Source organism: Kryptolebias marmoratus, linkage group LG6, assembly GCF_001649575.2.
Source record: "Kryptolebias marmoratus isolate JLee-2015 linkage group LG6, ASM164957v2, whole genome shotgun sequence".
NCBI classification, from domain to species: Eukaryota; Metazoa; Chordata; class Actinopteri; order Cyprinodontiformes; family Rivulidae; genus Kryptolebias; species Kryptolebias marmoratus.
The window spans coordinates 19,512,258-19,524,274 of NC_051435.1; the positions used below are offsets into that span (position 1 = coordinate 19,512,258).

General features: G+C 43.9%; 1 protein-coding gene and 2 pseudogenes across 1 annotated transcript; 2 read left to right on the forward strand and 1 right to left on the reverse strand.

Moving 5' to 3' along the window:
- Window positions 1-999: 999 nt before the first annotated feature.
- Window positions 1,000-2,534, forward strand: LOC108229173 (annotated as a pseudogene).
- Window positions 2,535-8,927: 6,393 nt separating this feature from the next.
- LOC108229174 (extensin-like) lies at window positions 8,928-9,953 on the reverse strand. The gene is made up of 2 exons (XM_017404833.1): window positions 9,421-9,953; window positions 8,928-9,339 (listed from the first exon to the last, which is right to left on the reverse strand). Exons 1-2 carry the CDS (start codon window positions 9,951-9,953, stop codon window positions 8,928-8,930), a joined length of 945 nt encoding a protein of 314 aa, XP_017260322.1.
- A 925-nt stretch (window positions 9,954-10,878) lies between these two features.
- Window positions 10,879-12,017, forward strand: part of LOC108251182 — a 6,633-nt pseudogene continuing 5,494 nt past the window's right edge.

A 12,017-nucleotide genomic window follows, 5' to 3' on the forward strand; every position in this document is an offset into this window, starting at 1 on the left:
TGTTCCTATCGACACAGTATGATAAAGGTCTTGTACAGTAAAAGAATGTTTATAGCTCTAAGAAATTTCTTTCCACTTGGGCCTTGAGTAAAATCCGAAAAAAAAACACATTAGTTTATTTATCTCTGAGAATGTGTACTTACTACAATATAAATACAGCAGAAAGACAATAATACAACATACAATCACATAAATAGCTCCTAGACTGTTTAAATGACTGAACTTACACTGTCATTCTAGTTCTTAATTTCTGCCTTGCAGCGCTACACTGTGGACAGATGGAGAAGTGCAAGTAACAGTCAAGTAGTGAAAGTTAATGTCATGTTGCAGAGGAGAGCCTTCAAGCAGTGACGTGCGGAGAAGTTCATGGTTGGTGAGGCACTGACTCCTTTAGAGTCAGATTTACAAATATATAAACCCAAGAACAGGCACGGGCCAATTGCATGTATCAACCCAGTTTGTGATGGATTGCGCATTCAGAGGTGAGGCTCGGCTCATTGCTGCCGCACCTCGCGTTTCACCCTTGTATTTGAACAGGAAATATGCAATTTTAGCGATTTTGATCATAAAAATGTACGAAATTAGTCATACATAAAGATCAGTGGACAAATAATAATATTCATTTTATGTTATTGTTTCTTTTCCTCACCTACCTACCCTGACCCCACGACCCTGCCTTCAAGTGAAAATTTTGAAAATAAGCTTGAAAAGCATCACTGTCAGTAAAACAAGAAAGTTTTCCGAAGAATGTTTAAAAGCGAACATTGAGATCACTAAAAATAAAATGAAATTTCCCCAAAACAGATCAAAAGCACTAATTTGTTTTTTTTTATCATTTTTATTTTAATTAATGTCCAAAGTTTTTTTTAATTTGGCTTGTGTTTTTAAATTTAATTATATGGAAAACAAATGTGGATGATCGCTTTAACTCATTTGTAAATGAAGGAGGAGCAAAATGAAGCAGTTGTTAACCAGCGACTGGAGTTCAACTGCCTCACATTTGCCTGCCTCTTTCTGATTATGGAGAGTTTGAACGGAGATGAGCTCTGCTTTCCACAGCTCAACACTTCTTGCAAAAAGCCACTTCTCCATCATGCTAAGAATATTTTATTTGACACTCTGATGTCCTTAATCTGTTTGATGACTGTGACACTTAACATGCTAGTTATCTTTTCTATTTCCTACTTCAGGTATGAAGATCAACTAAAACAGTTGTACTACATTTTCTTTTCAGTAGACTTACAAGTTACTGCAGGAATATTTATTATTGAAGTCAATATTAGCTCTCCTTGCAACAATCTGTGAATGTAACAACAATATGAGTGATGAAATCTAACATCATCATCTACTGAAGGGATTTAGAACAAAATATGTAATAGCAATTAAAATAAAAATACCTTACAGATCAAAATGTTTTTGCACATTGGGTTCTCTTACTTACAGACACAGTGTTCTGTTTTTTGAAAGTATTTCAAAACAATCAAAAGTATTTAGTGTTTCTTTTTATCCCTTTCCAGGCAGCTTCACACGACTACCAACCTCTTCCTCCTCTCTCTGGCTGTCTCAGATTTCCTTGTTGGAATTGTGCTGATGCCGCTTCAAATCCTGTCACAAAGATGCTGGTATTTAGGGAGCTTCATGTGTGGATGTTTTCATTATACTTCTTACATTGTTACGTCTGCCTCAGTAGGAAACATGGTGCTCATTTCAGCTGATCGATATGTGGCCATCTGTGACCCTTTGCATTATCCAAACAAAGTCACTCAGAGGAAAGTTCAAATCTGTGTTTGTCTGTGTTGGGCCTGCTCTGTGCTCTACAATGGTACAATTTTGAAGGAGCATCTAAAGCATCCAGACAAATATAATTCCTGCCATGGAGAGTGTACAGCTGTAATTGATTTTAAAACAGGGATTTTTGATGTGATATTTCACCTTTCTTAGCCCCATTACAGTGATCATAGTTCTGTATATGAGAGTATTTGTGGTGGCTGTGTCTCAGGCTCGAGCCATGAGGTCTCATATTGCAGCCGTCAGTCAACAGGGTTCAGTTTCTGTGTCTGTTAGGAAGTCTGAGAGAAAAGCAGCTACAGCTATTGGAGTCGTTGTGGTTGTGTTTCTAATATGTATTTGTCCTTATTTTGTCCCTACTTTTGCAGGTAACAGCATGTCATTTAGTTCTCAACTTTCAGATTTTGGAAGCTGGCTATTTTATTGTAACTCTTGTCTAAATCCAATAATTTATGCTTTCTTTTATCCGTGGTTTAGGAAATCTGTAAAACTCACTGTAACTCTTCAAATACTGCAGCCTGACTGTTGTGATGCTAACATACTGTAGATACAGTTTATTCACTCAATCTGCATCAGAACAGAGCAATTATTTGGCTAATCTTTCATTATTAATCTGTATGGTTGAACAAAGTATTTTAACAATATTTTACATGGAAAGCTGTTTTTACTGAAAACTGTCAACAATAATGACTCATTTAGTGGTATTAATTGTACATCAGCATTGTTTAAATTCTCACGTGATGAGCTCAAAGTTTAGTTCACCGATTAACAGATGAAAGAACTTGTGTGTGTTTATAGTTTATCATTTAGAAACATGAAAATACTTACCAATGCTTTTCAGATGACAGGCTTATTGGTCGGATTTAATGGAGTCCAGAACTAATAAAGTAAAGAAGACATGTTTGCAATTCTGAGATATGACAAATAAAGCACAATGAAACTTTAAAAACTAGTGACTGATTTATTGCTTTATTTAAATTATTAGATTTTTTTCTTTTTTGACATTAATATAATGAACCATATGTACTATCAAGCTGAGCTTAAGAATCAGTTGAACAGTTTTTGGCTTTATAATGATTTATTTTATTTATTTTATTTTTGCAAGTGAGGATACAGGAATAAAAGGCCACAGTATGATTAAGTTAAATTCAAGTCAGTTTATTCATGTAGCGCAAGTTCAAAAGCATGATGCTCTTAACCTGGTTAAACAAAAAGGAAACTTAATGGCAGTGACGGCTGGACAATAGAGGGAGCAAGGGCGCCGCCCCACCACTCACATTACCTTGAATAAGACGTAAAAAAATTAATAAAAATTAAACGATAAAATGCGCCCAGAGCTGAATGCAGCTGTGTTTACATTTCACCGCCTCCTGCTGCCAGAGCGTGGGGCTCCCACCACGGGGGCTAACGTCACATCCGTCTGTCAAAAAATTTGCCTGATTGAAAAGTCGAGCTGTGGGTGTGCTGCCTTTTATTCAAAGACAGCAATAAGTTCATTACATGACTTAGTTACATACACAAGATAATAAATAAGTTCATAGTTAATAATTAGTTTTAAAAAATTTATGCTAAAATCTGTTAGAATGTTTGGTTTTGAATTCTAATCGGAGTGACACATCTGATCTTCATTATATTGTACGATCAGAACACATGATGTAGTGAGTGCTTTCACCATAAAACAAGCTTTGACGTATTTTCTCCGGTAAAGTGTGGAAAAATAAGGGAAAACAGGTCCTATAACAGGTCTTATAAACGCTAAATGTGTCCTACAGGCTTGTGCCTTGGGAGACCTCCGTCTTTGTAACTATTGGTGTGTTCAGGAAGCACTTGTGCATATGTGCATTTATATGTACATTATAATGTTGCTTTTGTTGTTTTAATTTATGTACACTGGTGTAATACCTTAGTATATGTTTTGGACCAAAACATATACTAAGGTATCACATACTAGACATATACCAAAACCTTTGGTATATGTCTATTTTCGATTTATAGCCCACCCTGGAGAAAACTCCATCAGCCACCACTGCTTAAAGCCGGCAGCTATTTAAGGATATGGTTCAGGTCGTTGCAGGCCTGATATTGGTGCACTCGCGCTGCTTCCACGAATATCCCCAATAATCATGTCCCCAATCACCGGAATACATCCTTCTCCAGGAGGTCGTACTTGCCGTAGTCTGCCTGCTTCCGTCCAATGTCTTCCCCAGGGTTAAAGAATCCACGCCACGGTCCTCGCATCTCTCTCTGCTGGCTAGCCGCCAACCGCCCGCCAAGTCCCGCTAGCAGTAGCCACTGAGCGAGCAGCCTAATCGTCTTTTTAAGAGATCTAAGCTTGACGTTAGACTCACTAAGGGATACCGCACCATCTTCTAAACCTGGGTCAGAGTCAGAGTCCTGAGAGACAGTCAATGAGGCACCATCCAGGTTCCCATCTAGAGTTCCCTCTTGGTTCTCTCCAGCTGAGAGCTCTGTGTCCTCTTCACTATCAGTCTCTGTTTCCTTTCCACTCTCGTCCTCTGAAAGAGGGATGGCCACCTCAGATCGGTCTTGGTCCATTCTCTCATCAGCCTCCTTACACCTTTCTTCAGGTTCTGCACCACCACATGCAGGTAAGTCCTCTGGTTGACCTTCACTATAAGATCTCTGAACCATTTCATACTCCCATTCAGAACATGAATCAGAAGGGTCCAGATCCATGGTAGGTGCTACTCCACTGGATTGACGCTTCTAGTCCTTTACTTGTAGTCGTGTCCTTGGCTTTGCAGATGCTCTCCCTTGCTCCTTGTCCTGTGGCATCCTCACAGAATGGCTAATGGGCAAAACGTGATTGCGGTGTATAGTTCTTACACCCCCGCTTCCACTCTCTGGCTTCACTCGGTAGACTGGGAGGCCCGGAAACTTTCCCACCACAACATATGAGTTGGGACTCCCCCAGCTCTCCAGCTTCCTCTTCCCTTTCAGTCCCAAGTTCTTTAGGAGAACCCTGTCACCAAGACCAATCGCCTGGAAACACACTTGTTGATCATAGGCTGTCTTATTTCTTTCATGTGCCTTATCAGCAGTCTTGCTGGCATGGCCGTAAGCATTTTGTCGATCTTTCTTCAGGTTCTTGACGTATTGGGAATAGTTTTTGTCTCTGGTCTCAACTGGCGATGTGCTGAAACACATGTCAACGGGCAACCTAGTTTTTCGCCCAAACATCAGCAAATAAGGTGAGTATCCTGTGGCATCACACCTAGTAATGTTGTAAGCATGGACGACATACGGGACATGTCAACTCCAGGATCCCTTCTTTTCACTACCCTTGGTAGCCAGCATCGATAGCAATGTCCGATTGAATCTCTCGGGTTGGGGGTTACCTTGTGGATGATGAGGAGTGGTACGGGATTACCGCACCCCCAATATCCCCAACAGTTCCAGGATCAGCTGACTTTCGAAATCTCTCCCTTGGTTCGAATGTATCCTGGCCGGTAGACCATACTGCAAGAAGTATGTCTCCACCAAGGCTTTGGCCACAGTGAGCACCTTTTAGTTCCACGTAGGAACTGCCTGTGCGTACTGTGTAAAATGATCAGTTATGATCAGCACATTACTGATCCCTCGAGAGTCTGGCTCCATGGAGAGAAAGTCAATGCACACCAAATCCATGGGCACGCGGCACGTGATCTGGTGCAAAGGAGCCATCCTCTTACTTGGAGTCTTCCTGAAAGTACATTCTCCACAATCTTTGATGTACATCTCCGCCTCCGAAATCATCCTGGGCCAATAGAAGCGCTTCCGCAGTAGATCTGTCAGCCGCTCCACTCCTAGATGACCCATGTCATCATGTAGGGATCATAGAACTGTCTCCCTGAACTCAGCCGGGAGGACCAGCTGTGTCCCATGTTCTCCAGATGGTCTCCATGTCCTTCTATGTAGCAGACCATCCATCATCACAAGGCTGTCTTTTTCCTTTTTGAACAGTTTGAACTCTGAGCTGGCGTCTATGTCGTCCGTCCACGACCCTTGCTGCACAGCTGCCCTCACCTTACTAGTGACCTCATCCCTCTTCTGTTCCCCTTCTATCTCAGCCCTAGATAACTGTCTCAAGAAACCCAAATCCAGGTGAGTAGGAAAAGTGGGAACACATCGGGAATACACTGAGAAGAGGGACCCAACTGATCTACGTACCTAGGTGGTGTAGGGAAAAGGGTATATTTTATTTTGAGATGGAGACGTTTGAATTATTAATAATTCCTAAATTATAATGTTACGGGGCACTACCCTCTCAAAAGAGGAAAATATTACATAAATCTATAAGTTTTAGTTATCAGTCTCAACATTTAATTACCATAAATCATGAGTTCTTCACTTCGGATTAAAATCATAATCATATCAAAACACACTGAATTATGTTTTTGCACTATTTATGTGACATTGATTGAACAGACAAATATCTCACAAGTTCTGGCAGGTTATGAAAATATTGCACGTTTGAATATGGCAATAAGATACTGATCGAGGCGTTATAATGGCATGAAGGTTAAACAGGAAGTCTCATCAAATCTAAGAGGTTAAGATTTTGAGGCAGAGGGGTTTGAGAAATTAACTTAGAGGAAATTACGATTATTATTATTAATTTGGCCACCTGAGTGAAACTAACTCCTATCGATCAGCACAGAGCACCACCAGAAGTTAGCCAGCAAACGGTTCAGAGAGTTTGTCCTACCAAGAGAAGGATCCGTCTGGCCACTGTCTCTCAGTACCAGTCTGGAACTTTTAGGCCACGGCAGGAGGAAGGTGACCGGGAGGGCTCATCTCCAGGGTACTTTCCGTCAGCGACAGCTGAGTCGAACCTTCAGCTGGTTCCGTTAGTCCAAACAGTCGGCAGCTTGTCTTTAGCTGGCAGGTGAACGACTCTGGGATGGCCGTTCGAAGCTGGTTTGATGGTCAGGCTGGAGATGAAGAGTCAGTCTCATGAAGACGATGCAGGTGAATTTAATAAAGGCTCGGACTGTTACTTATTTCACTGACTTACTAAATTAGCGTCAATGTTGACCGCTGAAATAAACTAAGAACTTATTAATGACAAAAATTTGGTTCAAAACGAAAATTGTGATGAATTCAGCAACGCAAAAAACAAGGAATAAGATTAAAAGTAGACTGGACGAGGAAAACGCACAGAGAACGAAAAAAAAAGAATCGGGGAAAAAGAAAGAATCCGGAAAAAGAAAGAAAACTGGGAGCAGGACGGGCGCAGGACTTTTAAACAAGGCTGGGGTTTGGCCTTTGCACGCTTACCGTCTAATCAGAGCTGCAGTTCTCAAAAGAAGGCAGGACGTTTCGGTGGTCATTTAGCCAATGAGCAATACTCCTCCTCGGAAGGGGCATTTTGACACTTAAGGAGAAACTAACGTGATTTGATCTTTGCATTCCTCTTCTGCCTCAAAATTAAATTTAGTTAGCAAAAGGGGAAGCAGACTCGATCAGTGATTAAATTAAGTCTTCTCACATGAAGTTAATCTCAATGAATCATGGTCATTGGCACTGTAAACACATAGTGATACGCTTGCAACGTGCTGGCAGGATAATGCTAATAATGTTTCATCTGTCATGCGATATGCAAATGAATGAAAGCAAAACAGAAAACATATATAGACAACTATAAACATTAAAAGATGAAACGTGACTCTTGTAACTGAAAGAAGAAAAACAATATTAGTACAAATATCACATTTTACCATGAGGGTTGCAGACCAGAAACTTATTTGGAACAGATTAGAAAGTTCACATTTGGTAGGTATAGTTCAAACTTATACTAAGCAGAGACCAGGATGCTGGGGTACTTGAGATTAACTAGATTTGAAGGAATGTAATAATTCCCTCGGTGTCAGAAGACCGAAGGCGTTATCTGTTTCTTGAGTTTATACAGGTCCTTGGTTGTTCTATTCTCAGAATGTAAATTTCTTCCAAAGTACTACTATTGACATCGCGGTTTCATCTTTCAAGCAAGAGGTATGAGGAGGGGGTGTAAATCCTGTTTAGAGTCAACAACAGTGATTAGTGTATGCATCCTTTTAGTCTGCTGCAAAAGGGGTCTGTTTCTCTCCTCTTGATAAGATCAGAGAGCCATCTGGGTTTCTTCCTTCGAAAACAAAAAGGTGAGTTGATTGAGGTGAACCCTTCCCCTTTCTGCAGAGTAACAACAGAGTCTGAAAAGGAAGAATTTGAGGTTTGGGAGTTTTCTGAGGTTTCCATAGTCCTTTAATCTGCCTTTTTACCCTACAGTGGCATTTCTGGGTGCTCGGTGACCACTGTCACCATGCAGATGGAACATACCTCCTTGGGGGATATACACTCCCATTCCTCCCCTTCAGCCCCAAAGGTCCTTGACAACACATCTGCGTTGATGTTTGTCTTGCTGGTACTGCATGTCAAAGTCATAAGTTGCTAATGCAGCTAACCAACGATGCCCCATGGCATTAAGTTTTGCTGTGGTCAGCACATAAGTAAGGGGCTTGTTATCTGTCCTCACCATGAATGTCGCCCCATACAAGTAATCATAGAACTTGTCCATGATCGCCCATTTAAGAGCAAGAAATGTGCGGCTTTTTAGGGTCTGCAAATGCAATTACAAGAGCACTGGTGAGGCAACGTATAATGCGGTGAAAAGCATCAGTACATGCCTGGCTCCATCGTTCTCCAAACGGCTCGCACTCTTTTGTGACATCCGTAAGGGGCCTGATGATTCGGGGATAATTGGCAACAAATCAGTGGTAATACCTGCAGAACTCGAGGAAAGACCTCAGGGACTTCAGGTCTGTAGGCCACGGCCAATTAGTGACAGCCTTTACTTTCTCAGGATCAGTGGTCACTCCATTTTCCGTTACTATATGCCTCGAACACCACACTTTTGGTTGGCAGAACTGGCACTTGTCCAAGGACAGCTTCAGCCCAACCTCCCTAAGCCAGTCTAGAACTTGTAGAAGCAGTTTCTCAGTTTCTGCTTAAGGTGTTAATTTACCTGGATGGGTAAATTAACACCTTAAGCAGATTCATATCACCCACGGTCCTCTCCATCGGTGTGCCTGGGTGCCTCTGGGTCTGTGGTGTGGGATTGGTGGGGCACATGATCTTTGGCGCGCATGTCCTGCCTTCCTCTACTGCTTCTTCCTGCTGCTCTGGCCTCTAGCCTGGGGCTGGTTTGTGGTCGTTGTCGGGCGGATGGGGCGGTGGTGTGCATCTTGTGATGTCGCGGGGTGGCTGGCGGGTTGTACTTGGTCTGGATCAGTGGGTGGGCTCGGGTGTGGGTCCCTGGCTGGTGCTGGCTCATGTGTTGTTTCATGGGCAGCCTGGGGTTGCCGGCGTGGACCGGGTGGCTTGGCGGGCTCCATGTTCTCCTGCCCTGCTGGTCGCGCCATCGGGGGGATGTTGGCCTTGCTGGTTGGGTGTGCCAGAGAGGATTGTAAGAGCTGTGGAGGGGTCGCGTCCTTTTTCGGGTCTAGGGCAGCTGGGGCTTTGGTTGGTCTGAGGGCGGTGGTGGGGCTGGGCTTGGTGGTGGCTGTCCCGGGACTGAGGTCGCAGGGATGGTGACAAGAGTTTGTTTATGTGTTTGAGGGGGCATGGTGGGGGCTGTTGGCCCCGGGTGCGGGCCTCTTGCGGGGGTGCTTGACGGCAGGGTCGGTCCTGTCCTTGTATTTGGGTGGGGGTTCGGCGTGGTTGCGTGGCTCAGTGGTGCCTGCTTGGTTGCAGTTCCGTATGGTGCTGGGGTGGTATCGTGCGGGGCTGCTACCTTGCTGTTGCGGCTTGCTGTGTGATGGAGGGTGGGATGCGGCAGGGTGCCTGAGGTGGGGGCGAAGTGCTGGGCTCATGCTAGTGGGGTGTATTCTGGCTGACTCTTCGAACCTGGGGCGCCTACCTTTGTGGGGTCTGTGTTTGGGGGTCCGTGTTTGGTGTTTGTGCGCTGGTTGGGGTAGCCTCTTGGTGGGACCTCGGGTCTTGCGGGGGTGCATCTGCGGGGTGGATTGGGACTCGCTGGGTGGTTGGGCTGCTTCACCCTGGGGCTGCTCTGGCTGGCTGGCTCGTCGGGGCTGGGTGGACTCTTCCTGGCCTGTCTCTGGATGGGGTCGGGGCTGGCGGCTGGACCGGGGTTGTCCGGGTGGCACCTGGCTCTCGCCTTGGCTCATGTGCTACCTTGCCCCTACGGCGCAGGGTTGGGCTGTCTGCTCTTCTCCACCCCAGAGAGAAGGGGACCATCTCCTTGGTCCAGGGATAGGCTGCCCCTTTGGGGGACATCACCTGGACCTGGGAGTGTAAAGTGTGTATGAGGGTGTGAGTAGGTGTGTTATGTCCTTTTTATTTATTTATTTATTTTTTTTTCTGTATTTATGTGGGACGAGTGGATGTGAGTTTCTGTATATGAGATTGTGGGTTGGAAGGTGTGAATGGCTGTTTATCTGTCAGATTGGGTTCTGGGCTGCCACCTCTCCTGGATCATCTTGGGCCCCTCATTAAAATGTGGGTGGTGCGTGGGTGGCTCTTGTCGGGGCTGGATGCCCGGGGTATACACATTCTGACACTGCCATTTTTCTTCCGAGCTACAACTATTGGAGACGCATATGGACTGCGTGACTCCTTTATAATCCCTTCTCTCAGAAGGTCCTGCAGATGTTTATGCACATCCTCAATGTCAGCAGGCGCCAATCTTCACGACCACTCTCTAAAGGATCTAGTGTCAGAGAACCTGATATGATGCTTCACCCCTTTAGCAAGTCCCACATCCCATTCATGCTAGGAGAACCCACTGGCTCTATCTGCTCATTTTTCCCTCAGCCTGGTTTTCCAAGGCTCTGGGATGTGTGAGTCACCAAAGTTAACTGGGGATCAAACTTATCGGGTCCCCCCTCTGACTGAGGTTTTGGCTTCACGGGTGCCATTACCACATCAACCTCACACCACTGTCCCACTACAGAGTCAACTGGGAGAACTATCTCCTGTGCAGACTTGTTATGCACATGGACCGGGAAACTATCCACAGTCACTTCTGAACTTGGCAAAACCAACGGTTGCACAGCATGTCGCCCATGGGCTCACTCCCCAGCTAGGAGCAACATGTCCACTATCAGCACTTCCCTGTCCAATGGGCGCCTCAGCTCCACCCGGCAGTTGGCCCAACAGCCGCTTCCAGTCGGTATGGTCAGTGGTCCAGGCCCCATCCATTTCACACAACCCAGGTCCTCTTCCTCACCTGTGGTCTGAATCTCACTCAGTTCTGGAGTTTCAGTCCAGATACCTAGCGTCTGCGCTAGATCAACCCCAGTGGCCTGGCTACAGAGCTGGGCTAACCTCTTAAATAGACTAGCATTAGTCCCCAGAACAATGGGGGTCTGGTCTGGCATCCTAGGAACTGGGCAGACCAAAGCTAATACAGAGAGTGATTCTCTAGCACCGACTACAGTTTCTGGGAACTCGACTTCTACCAGGACTTATCCCAGGTAGGGATACCTAGTGTCACTTAATCCCCAAATAGCCAACCCAAACACTGGTAGGATCTTCTAAAACCTGCAGCAGCTGCTCTCCTGTTCCTAAACATTTACAGACTGTTGTTAAAAGCAGAGGGGATGCTTCAGCCAGTAAAAATAGACCTGTCCCCACTTCTTTGAGATGTGTTGCTTTAAAAAAAAAAAAACTACATTTTATTGTTAAAATAAATAAATAAATAATGTAATACTTTTGATAAATGCTGTTTTAATGTTTATTGTGAATAAAATATGGGTTTATGAGATTTGCAAATCATTACATTCTATTTTTATTATGTTATCATTTTTACTTTGACTAATGTCCCAACTGTTTTGAATTTGGCTTGTGTTTTTAAATTTAATTATATGGAAAACAAATGTGGATGATCGCTTTAACTCATTTGTAAATGAAGGAGGAGCAAAATGAAGCAGTTGTTAACCAGCGACTGGAGTTCAACTGCCTCACATTTGCCTGCCTCTTTCTGATTATGGAGAGTTTGAACGGAGATGAGCTCTGCTTTCCACAGCTCAACACTTCTTGCAAAAAGCCACTTCTCCATCATGCTAAGAATATTTTAATTGACACTCTGATGTCCTTAATCTGTTTGATGACTGTGACACTTAACATGCTAGTTATCTTTTCTATTTCCTACTTCAGGTATGAAGATCAACTAAAACAGTTGTACTACATTTTCTTTTCAGTAGACTAACAAGTTACTGCAGGCATATTTA